General features: G+C 34.7%; 1 protein-coding gene across 5 annotated transcripts in view; it reads right to left on the bottom strand.

Moving 5' to 3' along the window:
* Positions 1-17,480, bottom strand: part of Cop1 (COP1 E3 ubiquitin ligase) — a 174,263-nt gene that overhangs the window by 134,254 nt on the left and 22,529 nt on the right. For 4 of the 5 annotated variants that reach the window (XM_063239818.1, XM_063239817.1, XM_063239815.1 and 1 more), the window contains exons 3-5: positions 13,853-13,950; positions 8,274-8,350; positions 7,321-7,440 (exon numbers count right to left, since the gene is read on the bottom strand). In XM_063239818.1, the coding sequence (XP_063095888.1) occupies positions 7,321-7,440; positions 8,274-8,350; positions 13,853-13,950 (295 nt within the window). The remainder of the gene's footprint in view (positions 1-7,320; positions 7,441-8,273; positions 8,351-13,852; positions 13,951-17,480) is intronic. The other variant, XM_063239816.1, reaches the window with a different exon arrangement.

The raw sequence follows: 17,480 nt of genomic DNA, 5'->3' as shown, positions 1-17,480 counted from the left end.
AAATGAATAAATTACAAGAAAATGAGGCAAATTACAAGAAAGAAATAAAAATAAATGTAAGTATTAGCAATGAGACACAAGACTAATTTTTAACGAAAAGACTCTGCCTGAGTTTAGAAGCAGACTGGACACAGCAAAAGAAAGGAATAAAGATCAATATTAACACTTCAATATAAATTATTTAAACTTATAGGAAAAAATAAGAACAGACCATCAGAAATCCAAGTGATACGAAACACTGTTGCAATTTATAACTGGAAAGCTAAAGGGAAAAGAACACAGGGCTGAATGAACAATGATTTGATGTTGAAGCCGTAGCTACCTCCTTAAAACTTAAGCAAGTTAAGTACTTCTTTAAAAAGTGAAAAAGGAAATCTAAGAACATTATAATCACACTGCTGAAAAACGTCAAAAAGAAAATTTTAAAACCAGTAAAAGACTATACAGAGGTACCTTGATTCCAAACACTTGTTTGCTAACTTGGTTCACAAACAGGAGTATTTGGCAAAATTTTGTTTTGGTTTGCAAACTCCATCCCGTGACAAACAACCACAGCCATCTTTTCCCCATAAACACAAATGTGGCCATCTTTTTCAAAATTGTAGAATAAGCTAAGTTTGTAATCTGTGATATCACTATCTGCCTTTAACAGAACACTAAAATTCTGCTTGTTTCACCAGAAACAAAAGGACACAGAAAATACCTTTAGAAATGTGGAAGAAGAAAAAAAGAACAGGGAGAGAAAAGGAAGAGGTAGGAGGCAGGTCGGCCTGCAGGGTGAATGGGCAGGCAGATCTACCCTAGGATTCTTCTATACATAACGATACAACTTTACAAGAAACAGTAAAGAAAGTTCTACAGTTGAAAGAAAAACTCAGATGGAATCCCAAATTGAAAAGAAAAACAAAAAAGTACCTTTAAGTACTGAAATTTAAAAAAAAAAGTTTTATGGCATCCTAGTTTTAAAAGACTATCAGGTGTTTAAAATAAAAATAACAATTTTAGCCAAGTTTATAATATTATTTGATCAAAAAAACCAGGAGATCGGTAAACTGCATCATTTTAGTTTCACATTTTCCTAAAAGTAATATATTTATGCATGTAAGGTTGAGAGTACACATTTACTGTCCTTAAAGTTGTATTATAAACTCAGAGTTTACTGGGAAAACAAAAAGTAAATTTTGTAATCTACATAGGAACCACTAAAAATACAATTAAAAAATGCATCTGCGTACTATATTGTTAGAAGTATGCATGTCCTAGAAGTTAGATAAAAACAAGCATGTTAGGGATAGATATTAGATATATGGTAGATTAGTGAACTTGAAAATAGCAATGCAGAGTATCTAAAATGAACTACAGAGATGAAAAACCCCCCAAAAAAGTTTTTACCAGGTATCTGTGGAACCATTTCAACAAGTCTAATAATGTGTAACTGGAATTTCCAAGATGGAAGACGGAAAAAACTATTTTAGAAATACTGGCTGAAGAATTTCTAAATCTGATGAAAACTATACACCCACAGATCTGAAAAACACAAAGAAAACACTGACAAGAAATATAGAGACAAAGTATACCATAATCAATCAAAATGCTTAAAATTCAGGGAAAAGGTTTTTTTTAACTTATTTTATTATTATTTAAAGAGAAAGAAACAAAAAAATGGAGAAAAAAGGGTAGAAATAATACAAAATTACAGCAAAATAAACAGTAAGAAATCACTAGTTGATAAGTTACATATTGTCATCTTAGAAATAGCAGTCCAGGTTAAAAAATTAAAGCATGTAAAGTGACATTCAAATAGTGACACTGCCAACAATTCTGCTCAATGATCCAACAAAAACTTAGTAATATGGAGGGTAAGATTAAACATATTAAAACAGAACAAAACAGTTCATAAAGAAACAATTTAAAAAAATACAGATTTCAAAGCAAGTCAACTGGAGATCTTCACTATCTTATTGTCTCTAGTTTTCTTCTAAATAGTTGTCTCCATCTTTGCACACACTGAATACATACTGCATATTATAGAACTAATCAAATCATTACAGGATGATGAAGGCTTTTTAGGTCCTCAAAATCTGACACTGGGTAAGTCAATAATGACTACCTCATCTTTACGTATGCTGAAATTGAACTAAAGAGACTAGACTAAAATCACTCTGAATAGTGAATAATAGTAATGCTAGATTTTATATCATAATGTTACAGAATTAGCAGTGGGTTTCTTAATGTTTCTTCTTCTTCAGAGTATCTGTTCATTACATTGTGCATTATAAAATCTATTCCCGTATAGTTTAAAAAATTCTTCCCATGTGTGAATTTCTACATGTATATCTATCCTCTCTGTATTATAGGGATAAACAGATCATAACAAGACAACAAAACAAATTCCTAGAAAAACATGCAATGAAAAAGACACATAAGACCACAATATTAGGTGATCTACCATAGTTACTATGCTTTCTCTTGTTATTTTCAATAGACTTGTGCACATCATCAGGCTTAATATAGTTAAGCATAGCATTACATAGCTATTTTTATAAAAACATAACTTTGAAAACACTGTAGGACTTTGAGAGCGGTTAATAATCAAAACTGGTATGGATATCTTTTACATCTTTGTCATCTTCAGAGTAGTTGTCTCTATTCTTAGACTTAATACTATCAAGCATACCAAATTCGAATAAAATCAGCCAAGGCAAAACCACGGTCTAACAAACCAGATTGAAATAAGATCAGTCATAGTAAGACAATGTAAGTAATACAGGGTTTTAGTTTAAGTTAATAGGAAATTAAGGATAGTTACCATGGTATAACCTGCTATTTTTGGGATAGATGTCTGGACCCTCAAATCTGGTATGAATGGACCAGAACAAAATAAATTCAAACTAAACAGACTGATAAGACTATTGTGAGTTTTAAATCCTGACACACTATTAACAATGACCCCTGCCTTCCTATTTTAGGCTATTTTTCACCTTTCTTCTGCTCAGGATGCTTTGTATATTTTGGGTCTCACTAGCCCCTTTAGTTTTTAGATTTGAAGGCCAGCCCATTGTCTGAGTGTTGCTGAACCTTTCTACCCCTGAGCTTGATCTTGAGCTGTACTCCTTTACTCACTGAAGTCACAGGGTTTTTCTTCCTTCCAGCAGTGTAGTTCTACACTGCCCAAAGGTGTCATAGCTTTCCAATCTATCTGAGGTGGCTGTTTTGAGTTGTCCCGATTTCTTTCTGGATTCCTGTCACATATAGCTTTGCTTTCTCATCTTTGACTTTTAGTTTATTAATCCTCCTTCGGGTTGAGTATATTTCCCATTCAGAGCATCTTGGAGCCTGCCTCCTAATCTACTCTGCCTGTTTTTTTTTTATTTTATTTTATTGTATCAAGACTAGTTATATTAAAGATTATAGCTTACCTTCTCTGCCTCATGCCTGCTATTCCACTTTACTGCTATAATTTGTCCACCTTATGTCCTCATTCCACTGTCTGCCTGTTCATTGAGGCCTCTCTGCCACTGTTGCTGGAATCCTGGTATCCCTTCCTCTCTCTCTCTCTGGAATGTCCTTCAGCATTCTTCGTAGGGTTGGTTTGGTGGCCATGAACTCCCACAGTTCCTCCTTGTCTTGGAAACATCTTATTTCTCCATTAATTTTGAGAGAGAGTTTTTCTGGGTACATCAGTCTTGGCTGCAAATTATTTTCTTTCAGGGCTTTGACTATTTCCCTCCAGGCTCTTCTTGATTTGAGAGTTTGTGTTTATAAGTGTGTTATTTTGATAATTTTCCCATTGTAGGTAATCTGCTTCTTTTCCCTGGATGCTTTTAGTATTCTGTTCTTTTGGTAGATTTCTGGAATCTTGATTATTATATGTCTGTGTGTAGATCTGTTTTGGTTGTAGGTGGCTGGAGTTCTGTATGCCTCATTTATTTGGATATTTCTTTTTCCTATGCTTGAAAGTTTTCCTTTAGTATATCTGTGAATATTCTTTCTAGTTCATTTTTGGTTACTCCTGCTTCCTCACTCACGTGCCTCATTCTTAAGTTATATATCCTTTTGTGTATCTTTTGTCATCTTCTAGCATTTGAATTGTTTCTTTCTGGTTCCTCATTAGTTTTACAGGTCCTTTCTATCCAGATCATGTGTCATAAATCTCTCTTCAAGTTTCAAAAGGCTAACTTTAGTTTCTGTCAAGACATTTTGCCAGTTTTCAATGGAGTGTTTAGTTTTCTGGTAATCTCTTTGGATCTGTTTCATTTATGCTAGGTTAAGTTTAAATTCTTCATCAGAGGTTTCTCTTTCTTTTCTGATTTCCTCCATTCTTCCATCTGTGTTCTCTTGGGAGGGACTTATCATTTCTTTAATTATTGTTTTTATATTCTGCCTCACTTGGATCAAAAGTACAGTTTTAAATTCTCTATGAGGTCATGAAGGTATTTCTTTATGTTCCCTGATGCTGTGTCTAGTATTGGATGGTTACTGCACTGATTCTCTTCTGTATTTACTTCTCCTGGGCTTATTTTCCCAGGTTCGGCAGCTGGAGATATTTTTTTTATTTCTATCTCTTGTCATGTTTCTGGTCTCTTTCAGACTGGTGCGTCCTTTGGGTCTCTGGCCCTCTCTGTATTGCTTAGGATCTTTCCGAAGCATGCTGACTGGAGTTTTTGCTGCCCTCCCCAATTTGCTGTTATCTGAGGTACACGCAGGGATGCAGGGATGGTGCAGGCTAGCCTCCCCAATTTGCTGTTATCTAAGGTACACGCAGGGATGCAGGGATGGTGCGGGCTAGCCTCCAGCCTCTAAGCCAGTCAATCCGCAAGTTAGGCTATATGTTGTAGACATCACAAAGTCACAACAATTTTGTATGTGCTTATTGGGTCCCAACCAGAGACGCAGCTCAGCTCCAGCAGACCCTGCGAGTTCTCTCTGCACCAGGGCAGCTGACTCATGTCACCACGGCACTGGGTTCTGCCCAACTCCAAGCAGTCCTCTACCAGATCTTTCTGCACCAGGGGCGACTATCTGATGTCACTGCAGCACCAGGCTCTGCCCAACTCCAAGATGTTTTCCACCAGTCCTCTCTGTGTCACTGATGCTGCTGTGGCACCAGGCTCTGCCCAATTCCAAGATGTCCTCCAGCCAGCAACAGCAGCCGCGGGACCCAATCCCTAGCACTCACTGGGAATCAATGCAGATCTTCCTCTTGGGTCCACTGCACACTGTGCCATCCGTGTGTCTTCACTGCCTTCCCAGTACAGCGCAGATCGGTCAGTAAACTGTGTGGTGACTGTCTTCGGAGCCCAAGAGTTTCTCGCAGTCTCCTCCGGCGTGGCCAGGTGGCTCTGGCAGCTTTGCGGGGGCTCCAGGTCCCAATTTGCAGTAGTCACCGAAAGCCAATATAGCTCCTCCTCTTGGATCCATTGCTCACTGCACCGCATCCTCCCGTTAACGGGTTTAAATTCTAGCAACAAATTAACTCTCTATAGACAACTCAGCAGCATCAACTCAGGAAATAACCATTGTGCAGCTTTAGGGTCTCACAGGATATTGCCTATACATGCTGTATCTTGTAAAAGTCACAGAAAGCTGCCCATTCAGCTAGGTTTCTCTCCACAATGTGCTAGAGGTAAGCACTTTGATGTCATGACACTAGAAGAGCCCTCCCCAGGAAAATGTTTTTTAAACTGGAAAAGAAAAATTTCTTCATAGGATAAAAGAATGACAACACCTTAAAACAATGTATGCCATGGGGCTAGGAATTTAGCTCAGTGGCATAAGCACCTGCCTTGCAAGTGTGTGGTTGTGAGTCCCGGTACTGATAAAAAAAAGAAAACAATGTACGCCAAAGACAATGAAGCAACACCTCTTCCAAAAGTCAACCTAAAATTCTATACTGATAAGGAAGTGCTTTCAAATACAATGGTGAAACAAAGACTTTATCAGACATATAACAGAACTAATTTAAGCCAGTTATGACAGCACACTCCTATAATCTTAGCACTCTAGGAGACTGCGGTAGAAAGAGCACAAATTGTACCTCAACCTGCACGGTTTACCAACTTAGCAAGACTCTGTTTCAGAAGCAAAAAATAAAAGGGGCCTGAAAACAAAGCTCAGTGTAAAAACCATCGGAGAAATGCCCTCAATCCCCGAAGACTGATAGACAGCAGTAGTAATAGTAGTTATTGTTGTTGTCGTCATTGTCATCTTAAAAAGACAGGCTCAATCTCACACACTGCTTTCTCTAATAGATTCTCACGCTTTTTAGTGGGATCTAGGTCTAAATCAGAATCTATGCACAAAAGTTTTGAAACTGAAGTTGGAGCGTCCTTTTTTAATTCCTCCAAAAACCATAAAGTACGATAACCTTATTTACCCACCACAAGATGAAATCTATCAAAAAAGAAATCAGAGCTATCACATCCAAATAAATTTAAGGGGCAAAAAGAGACAGACTATCAGTAACATTCAATTTTGTGATCCCATTTGCTTGCAGTCCACCAGAGAAGCCACAGTCTAACCTCAAATTTTGATTGTTCAGCTCATCTCTTTTGTGCATGAAACTACCAACACTTGCCTGTTTCAATAAATATCCCCCTTATTCTTAAGCAATGAAAGGTGTGAATTTTTGCATGCTAAGATTAGCTGCTTGTAATATATGCAATTCCTAACATCTCACATTTCACATTTTTCACTTTGACTTTCATTTATATAAAGTAAATGCAATTTTACATTCACTTTCATTGAACTGAATAAAACATGATATATTTTGATTCATACATCTCTCTCTTTTTTTTTTTTTTTTTTTTGTCTTTTTCCTTTTCATCGGTACCAGGGATCGAACTCACGACTGTCTACTTGCAAGGCAGGCGCATATGCCGCTGAGCTAAATCCCCAACCCCAATTCATACACCTCTTTAAATGCCTTAAATTAAACTAGACTACCACTGCTATATACCTACTGAAAGTGATAAAAAGAATCTCTACCTTCTCCCCACAATCTCAAATATAAAAGGAAATGATGTGGCAAGAATGACTCCTAGTAAAAGAAAATTACCAATATAACTGTTTCCTATTGAAATAAATTTATATTATCTTTAACACTTGGCATTTGTTAATAGAAATTGGCCACTGCAAGAAGTTTTATTAAAAGGAATTTATTTTTCTTTAACTTGGAAAAGGAGACTCTTTAGAAGTTATTTTTTCAGCCTAATACAAAAGATAGAATATTGACTATTAATTTTAAAACATTTATGGATCTTTTTCTTTGCAATAAAGATCATTCAAAAAGAAAACATTTTTCATTCAGCTGCCACTTACTGCTTCCAGCTGCTTCTTCTTCTGCACTAGTAACTCCAACATGAGGTTGACATTGGCCAAATCGAGGTTGTCTTGATCAGCTCCCAGTAAATCTTGAAATATTTGCCACCTGTGGCCATTCTGAAAGTGGAGAAACACAGTAACTTCCTAATAAGATTGTCGTATACTGTCTAAAACGAGGCTTAACTGCTACTTCCCACTTATCACACAGGTATCAAAAATATGTTGGAAATACAGAATTATATAGATACCAAAAAAAATTGGAAATAATTTTCTAAGCAACAAGTTTCCAACTACTGGCTCCCATACTCTTCTAGTTATAATTTAAACACCATTTTCTCCTTTAAATGAATTCAGACAACAGATACCAAAGTCTCATAAACAACAAATGTTAATAGAATCTCTAAAGATATTTCATTTCAAAACAAGTAAATGGATTTGAATTATCTACTACATTTTCAACTTTGCAAAATATTAATTCAAAATAACTTTGTGTCAGTAATTTGGAGCTAATCCTTTTGAACTAAGATTTTTTTTCGAAATATATGACCAGTTTCTCTTTACCATAAATAATCCTTCAACTGTCATACCCTACAGGCCAATTCCATCTCAATGTGATTTCACTAGATCTTTCAAAACATAATACTCTTTTGTAAGATGTGCTGGCATACACCTATAATCCCAGCACTTGTGAGACTGACACAGGCGACTGCTATGAATTCGAGGCCAGCCTGGGTTACAAAGGAGCTCAAAGTAAGCCTAAACTACGTACACGGGGGGACTCTGTATCACAAAAGGGGTAGGACAAGATGATACTCTTAATACCATGATGTTGTTATTTGAAGAAAATCATAGAGTCCCTTTAAGAAAGTTAAATTACATACTAAACTGTAACATTTAGTTAATAACTAAATTGAAATTTATTAAAAATAGTAATAAGAGTTGAAACATACGGTGCTACTCACTGAGTGGTCCAATTTGAACCTCTTTTCCTCAAACCTTTGCTTTTGTTTGAGAATGAGTTCATTCACTGAAAACAAAAACAGAAAGTACACCTAAGCTGTATTCTCTTATATGTATTTTCTAATTGTTCTGTTTACACAGGTTGTATTTTAACTTTACAAAATCTGAAAATTTAAAAAAAAAATCATACACAAAAAGTATTAGGTTTTTATATTTCAAAGTTTTCTTGAATCTGTTACTACTACAATTTCTATTACCACAGGAAAACTGTTTAGAATATGGACTTTCTCTTACATGTTTCTCAAGGATGATACTACTGGGTACTAGGGAGAGATTATTCTTTACTATGTGTCTCATGTTCTATAGAGTAACAGGCATAGGTAACTGAGCATCCATAACCATCAAAGACTTGCTTTGCAACTTTTCTGTAACATTATGGAAGATTCTATCAGCCTTCCAACAAAGCGCTCAAATTCTGCTTCTTATATTAGTATTCCTATAACTATCTACAACTCATGACTCAAACCATTTAAAAATTTTAAAAAATGCTTCCAAACATAAAGCTAAAAATGATTCAGTTAGTGTAAAGTCTCAAGCATTTGACATATATTATTTATTTTCAAATACACATTTTCAAAATTGTACCTTTTAATTGAGAACTGTTATCTCTAACTGAAGAACTAAGCTGAAGCAAAAATCCACTGTATGTTTTTTCTTGATAACATGGTTTTTTCCCTAAATATCAGGCTACTATAATTTTCAGAAAGGCTAGATCTTGCTCCAATTACACTATGTGATTCTTGACTAACCTAAGCAAATATACTCATCCATATCCTTTGCAGTGATTGATGTGGGCTTAAGTATGTAATTTGGTTTTAACCAATGAGAGGTATGCTGTCTTCCAATTACAGGCCTTTATAAGAGAATGTTTACTAGATATAGTTAATCACCTTTAAATCCTGAATATAGCTGACCACAGAATCAGGGAGATGCTAAAAATGCAAGAACAAATGGAACAGTATCATACAGAACCACTGAATTAACTAGCTCTGAAAATACTTCTGCATAAAGTTTAATTCAATGTAAGTTTTTTTTCTGGGTTGTTTCATTCTCTTTTAACAACTAATACATTAACTAATACCAAAAAAAAAAAAAAAAAAAAAAAAAAAACCTAAAAACTGATAAAAAAAAAAAAAGGGTAAACAAGCACTATGCTAACAAGTCACTTTATTGACACTACCTTTCAAGATATTCTTTGCATTTAGAGATAAGGAAATACTTGGACAGGGAGCATAAATAACATATAGTCCTATATAGAACAAGATAGAGGTGAGATTCAAACACTATTGTCTAATATTTCCCACTAGACCACAATGCAATCACACATATTCTGGAAAAAAATATAGATTCAAAACCTATGGATCCAAGTCTCAAAGATGAACAGAGCAACTAAAGACCTGAAAAAAATTCAAACTAGCAAGATAGCAGTTGTAATGCTGTATGTGATCAGCACTATCAATGAAATAGATCTTATGAAGTACAAATATTTACAAAGCACACAGGCCAGAATCAATCAAAGCACAGTACTAACTAGGAGAACTTAGATAAAGTTGATATAGGAACTGGGCCAAACAGACATACCGAGATTCACTAAGCAGAAAGATGAAACAATTCAAAAAAGGAGTTGGTACAGCAAAGTCATAAAACAGTTGAAGACAAGAAGATATAAAATAGATAAAGCAGAGGCATGAGTCAGGGTGAATTTGTGAATGATTATTGAGGCTAATCACAAAGACTAGAAATGTAGGCAAGGTGAAGTCTGACATTAAAAAGCCTAAAATATATGTACTTCACAAAGCTAGAGTAATCTACAGATGATAAAAGAACTTCAAATAATACAGTGCAAATAAACAGGAATAAGTAAGAGTTTAATGTTTCAATTACAGAAGCAACCAGCTGAGTAAGAATTATAATTTAACACATCCCCTCACTGGCTTGAACCATTAGCATGAAGTGCCTAACTGTCCCATCTTGTCTGGTGGGACAGTCACCCATGTACCTCCTGTGGTTCACAGCTATCTGGCAGCAAGGCATGAGAATTACAAACCGCTTGTCAAAATGTAAAAAAGCTGTACTACTTTACGTGCTACTGCTTTTTACTAAGAAATTTCACTGACATGTTTGATTCTTGCCAATACCTTTAAGTACAATCAAGCTTTTAAAATGCCCCAAAGTTAAACTGTAAAATAATTATGGCAAATGAAGTAAAAAAGAAAATGTATTTGCTGGTATGCAGTATTTAATAACAAGACTGTTTCCCCTTTATAAGCCATAAACTTTACCTGAGAAATAAAAAAGTAATTTTGTAGCAAACTTCATTTCTTTATCAAATGAACACTTTACTTTTACACATTACAATTTTACAATGGACTTAACATTCAAATTGCCAACATGTCAAAGTCATCCAAGTTACACATTGAGAAAAATCTTTCAAAAGTTACGCCATAACTTATACATAAGTAAAGCTGTATGATCAATTCCTTTCTGCAACTTTGAAAACTTATTTAAAAAAATAAAAAGCAAGGTTTTGAGCCAGGCATGGTGGCACATGCCTATGACTCACTCAGGAATCTACAAGAGAAGGTCCACTATCTTGACATTAGCCTAGGTAATGCAGCAAGCTCAAGACCATTGTCAGTAACATTGTGAGAGTGCATCCCGAAATGACAAAAAAGCATCAACAAAAAGCAATGTTTTGCTTTTAGCTTTCTATTCATACTACAAATTAAAGCATTTATTGATTCAATCTCTGTCTTGAGCACCTAGGTATAATCACTGAATATATCAGGAATCCATCATTTGTTGAGTTCCTATGACCTGAGGGTTTGGATCACTTTTAGCTAACACTTTCATATTTCCAATCAAGTTAGGCATTCATCTGAAACCAAGATCAGTTATTAGAGCTGAGATTAAAACTGAAATTCAATTTATACATTAGTTAATTATACTACATCTCTGTATTCTTATGCACAGAACTTATAAAAAATCTATTAAAAATGCATTTCTACTGGTCTTCTAGCAACTGTCTTCTTAAAGGCAACTAGCAAAATTAATGCGTAGTACTGTTGAATTAGACTGCTTAAAACCAAATGCCAATTACAATAATTATTTATGCCATAGTTTCCTCATCTGAAGAATTAGAATAACAGCAGTACCTATCTCACAAAATTACCAAAAAGAGAGTGCACACACAAAAAGCACCTCAAAATAGTACCTGGATACAGTAAAGTACTTGTGCTTTCGCTATGTTTTTTCCTAACAGTCTTTTAACATTTCATGTGTGATACTTTTTACACTGATGAGAAAGAACATTCATTACAAAAGTATGAAAATTTAATTTATAAAATTTTATATTCAGAAAAATCTACAGAAAGGCAGTGAGGAAAAGTGCAAGAGGGGCGCGCACACACACCTGGCAGAAGGGTGATGTCAAGACGGGGCAGGACCTATAGGAGCCTAGAAGAGAAACTGCTCGCACTAGGAGAGACTGAACATGTGTTCAGAGTACCGTAGCATGTGTCCAAATTTCTGTCCTTTTTCACTGTAAGAAATATTCAACTGCATATATATATACTTTTTATTTTTAATCTATTTGTCCCTCCATAGACAATAGGGCTGCTGCCATTCTTGGTTCTTGTAAACAATCTTGCTATGGACATGAGTATAAAAATACTTTTTCTTTTAGGCCCTGCTGCTTTGGATATATACTCAAAAATGGAATTGCTGTGACATACAGAAATTTTGTCTTTAATGTTTTGAGGAACCACCAGTGTTTCCATAGTGGTTATATCATTTTATGTTCTCACGAAGAGCACACAGGGATTCCAATTTTTCCATACAACTTGTTACACTTTTTGTTTTCATTTTCTTTTTCTTTTGTTCCCCTACCCTTTTTGATAGCAGTCATCCCAACAGGTTTGTAATTTATATATTCTTATTTCCTTTCTTTGTCCCCCCCCCACTTATTGACATTTTATTACAAAGAATGTCTTAAAAGATATAAATGAGGAACCAGATGCAGAAACACATAGGGGAACATAGGTAGGAAAGGGCATGAAACTAACGTTTTCTCCAAATACGGCACCTTCCCACAACCCCATGTGTTCAGAAACATGTAGGTCTCTCTGAAAGGCATTATTATGTTACCATATTAATTAAATCATTGGTTGGCCACCAGTGATAAACTAAACTTTTATTCTCTTTATCCCTTCCTGGGATGGCATGGGTTGAAAGTTCCAGCACTCAGCTACGTGGTTCATTCCTCGATTACCAGTTACAGTGAGGCTGCCAGGAGCTCCCAGGTATCAGTCATTGCTTTTACTTGTTTATTTTTTGACAGGAGATGGAACATTCTATTTGTAGGCTGTGATCTTCATAAATTATTCATTTATTCTCTTAGCTTTAAGGATTTAGCCTTAGTCTTTCTGTTGTATTCTAACAGTCTTTATATTACAATTCATACTGGAATTGGACCCATAATTTTATGTAGAAGTTGTAGTTGATATGTGGCAGGTTAATAACCATGAAAAGTATTGGGCATAAGCACTCCACCCAGGAGCCACTCACACTTAGGAAAAAGAGGGCTCACAAGAGTAAAGGAAAAGAACAGATTATGTATGTACTAGACAGAAGGAAAGAAATGGAAGAGAAAGAAGATACTATGGAAGGCTAAGTATTTTCCAGCAGGTAAAATCTAAAACACAAGTATTTATCATACCCTAATAAGCACTCTTTAGAATGAAGAGTAAACCTTTTCTGATATATTTATATTTCTGATATATATATCCCTAACAGGGAACAATTTCATGACTATCTATATCTGAGAGTCTGGCTTTTTATTCATTCTCAAAACTGTCAGACTAAAGGTATCTCACAGTATCTTAGGCTATTCAACACGTAGAATTTTTTTACGGTGACAGCCTCTGACTACCTATTACTTCCAACCATTTACCATTCATAAAGGTTCATGCTTCTTTTCCAATTCTTACCATTTCTGTTTCAAACATTCTGTTACCTATGTCTTCCTTCCTCAGTTCTGTCTTTTCAACTTTCTTACCACTTCAGAATCTTTCCTCTCCTACTCAGGAATCTTCATATCCAACTTTTCTCTCCCATTTTACCTCATTATCCACCAAATATGTTTTCCCTCCCTATTAACTCTCTCCTACATTGCTTCTCACTTCTGCCCCACTCAAAAGCCAAAGCAGAAGAATGCATACTGCTGCAGAGAGACACAAAATGTTCTGGACCACTAGCATTCTCCTCAGCCTCACATCCTGCCCAGCCATCTATGCAAGATTCTACAGCCTCTGTGAATCTCCTTTTGCGTTTTGATGAAACTTTATACTACATACTTAGAAGTATAGAATCTACGCTATAACCAAGAGGAGAAACACATTCTGGTGAGTACAGACAAATTGACTTGTGCATGAGCTACGCTTTTTGAACAAACTAGTGCTAGCATATATTTTGGGGGAAAGAACATTAAAAAAAAATTCCAAAGACTCACCCAAGAAATTAGGATAGAGATGGTCAATATTGTCCACAACATAGTTACACTTGGGACATCTATTATTGTCCTCCAAACTCTGATGAATACACTTGTAGCTATTAGCAGGGAAAAATAAAAGAAGCTTAATTAAATCAATGAAAAATTAACAAGCTTGTCACAAAATATCATCTATTAGCTTTCTAGTCTTCATTTTCAACAAAAATTCTGCTTATATTTTCACATCATAAACAAGATAGGGTATTTATTGGGTGAGCAGTATACAAGCATTTCAAAGATAACTTAAAAAACCTACTAGATATAAAATTTAAAGATGTACTAAATTTAGATTTATACAATTTGTATAGTACAAACACTAGAAAAGCAATTGCTAATGGTTTAAACAAAACATTCATGTTCTTGGGCTGCTGATATTCTTAATACACAAAGAGCTTATTCAAACTGAAAGAAAATCCAAATAATTGAGAAAAGACAAAAATTACTCAGAGAATAAGAAAATCACTGCCTTCACTAGAAACCAAAAAAATGATTCAAAATTATATACATATGAGGTTTCACTAGCCAGAATGGAAAAATTCAGAATACTTTAACAGTTAAAGGAATGCACATGGTTATGAATGCTATACACTATTAGAGAAAATGGAACCAGCACAACTTTCCTAGAAGCCAAGTTACACGAAAACTCTTAGAAGTCTATATTCATCCATAAGATAGGAATTTTTTCTTAGGAAATAAGTATGTAGTAAATTTTCAATGCAGGGTTATCTGTAAATAGCAAACTAAAATAGAAACATGCTAAATACTACAAGACTAAGTAAATTTATAAACAGTAATCCAATGCAATGCTATACCACCAATAAACATCATATTGTATTATATGCATATAAAAATAACATTAACAGTTATCACTGGAAAAATATGACCACAGGAAATTTTGCCTTTCATATGTTGTATTTCTATACTGTTTAATATTTACAACTGTGTACTATCTTAAAATAAATTCTTTAAATATTGTTCAACCAAATCACAGAAAAGCAATGAAGTGACATGAGAATAACTACTATTATAATCACTACCTTCCTGGAGAAAATTAGCAATCTACCACACAATGGATAAACATATCTCACATGTGCTAAAAAAAAATTATATATAGATATATATTCTCAACAAATTGAGACATTTACTACAATCTTAACAGTATTTGTGAGTTTTATGAGATATTATAGATGTCTTCAGCCCTCTATGGTAAATACTACTTCAAACAATTAGGAAAAAATTGATTCCTGAGAAATTAGAAGGGTGATTTATAGACATCTTTCCTAAAAAGAAAGCAAACTTTTCATTCTTTATCTAAATTACTATAAATTTATTTCAACTTTATAAACTGAAGGTGATTTTTGCATTGACTTGCCTTCTGAACAAATGAAAATACCCTAGATCCACAAAATTTCACTGTTCTGGATACCAAGTACTTTCTCATTTCCTATTTGTTACTTTCGAGATAAGCAAAAAGGAGAAAAGTACAAAGAATCCAAGTAACCCTGGTCTTTGGCACAGTACAGGAGTCTGAAGATTGGAGTAAATGCCTGGCATATAACACAAATTCAAAAGTCTATTAAAAATGACTCTCACAGGTTCTAGAAACAATATTATCATTACTGACAATTATTACAAGGCTAGCATTACCATATTATCATAAACTATGCTTCATATCTGACTGAAATTTCCTTAAGAGGAAATTACAGTGATGCAAATAACATTTTAAATGTTTTTGTCTTCATATTACAAAGGAGAAGCATAGCATGCATATGCATTACACTAAGAATTCCAACATGGAGAAATTTACAGTATGTTTAAAATAAAAGAAAATGAGTTAATATTACCAGGAAACAACTGTTACTTGCAAAAATGTACTTCGTTTAAAAAATCTGCAAATTCAAATAAAGCAAGTCATGAAGCAGACTCTGGGAAAGTTATTAAAAATGCGAGAGGATGACAGAAAGGTGAAAAGTTGAGTGTTGGCAAATAGTTTCCATTAAAAAATAGAAAAATTGTCAATATAAGATTTGGGAGGGGTACCAGGGATCGAACTCATGACCTTGTGTTTGCTAGGCAGGTGTTTATGCCACTGAGCTAAACCCCTGGCAAAAATTATTCCAGAATCAAGTAGATAGTGCCCTCTTTTACTTTCATGTAATCACAAAATTTAAGCATATCAAATTACATACCACTGTCTAAATAAAACTATGCTCTGAGGGTTTATGTCTGATTCCTAGTCTCTTCCTCTCTGGCACTGCCTCACTGCTCTCATTCTTTCCCAGTATCCATAAACTAAGTAGCCTTACTCTCCCATATCCTTCCACTATGATGTTTCACCTTGACCCAACTTACTACATACTTCAATCCCTTTAAAACGTGAGCCAAATTAAACTTCTCATCTTTTAACTTGTGGATGTTAAGTACTATATCTTAGTAAAGACAAAGCTAATAGCATCTACTACCTCACTACCATCCCAGAGTAAACCTTTCCACGTAACTATCATGTATGTGATTGTCAATACCTCTTCTATTTGCTTATTAAAAGAATCTCCAATATCATCAAAATAAACCAACATATACATTAAATCATACTTTTAAAAATATAATAAAGAATAAGTATTGCTCTATAGATGCATAAGGTTATCTGTTCCTTCTATTTGACAAAATACAAATGTCTTTTTACAAAAATAAGCAAACATACAAGACTGCATTTTCAAAAAATTTCAGAAAAAGGAATAAAAATAAACCGGTACCAGTCATCAAACATAATAACCAGTATAAACACTAAGAACATAGTATAATATGATGACCTGATGTTGCAAAAGACATCCCAACACCCAGGCTGATCGCCTATATACTGGGATTAGAATCAACTTGTAATGAAGCAAAGCAGTGAAGTCAGAACTCGACAGATATGAGATCTGAGAAGCAAAGTGCAGGAAACAATCCAGAAGCAGCAAGGAGGCAAAGACAAAGAGCCAATTTATCTCTATACTACACAGAAGCCAGGTTTTTTTATTAATAAATCATTAAGTTTAGGCAGAAGTGCTTGCCGTATTTTTACAAACTTGCTACTAGAAAAGACTAGTCATTTACATGTGGAATGAGAGGTATTTGTGGGTGTCCATTTTGAGGTTGTGTCAATAATCTGGATGGAGTTATACACTGCTAGGCTTCCACTTACCAGCCAAAGTTACAATAAAAAGACAGGTTCACACATGAGGTTAAATAATTATGAACTTTTGCTTTAAATAAAACTGCAAAGAAGGTTCACAGTACATAAAGATTCACATTAGGACAAGCTCTAGGTTTATCAGCTCCTGCCCAACACAGTCTCTATGCAATGAAACCTTGCTCTTGGGAAGGTGTTTTAAAATACATTCACATTAAGGTATAACACAATGGTAAGTTAAATTATAATTAGGTTCTAAACCTAAATCAATTTGAGGGGGGAAAAGTCATTTAAAACATCAATGATGTTTCCAACAATAACCTAAACAACATGACAATAATAGGACTCATTGAAAAGGCAAGGTCTGTGTAGTTATATGGTCAGTTAGTAATTTACTACATTTCACAGCACAGTGAA

This window comes from Cavia porcellus, unplaced genomic scaffold (assembly GCF_034190915.1).
Source record: "Cavia porcellus strain 051 isolate PalLab524CR breed Dunkin Hartley unplaced genomic scaffold, mCavPor4.1 scaffold_29, whole genome shotgun sequence".
NCBI classification, from domain to species: Eukaryota; Metazoa; Chordata; class Mammalia; order Rodentia; family Caviidae; genus Cavia; species Cavia porcellus.
Note: the sequence above shows the minus strand (reverse complement) of the source record. Positions and strands in the feature narration are given on the sequence as shown.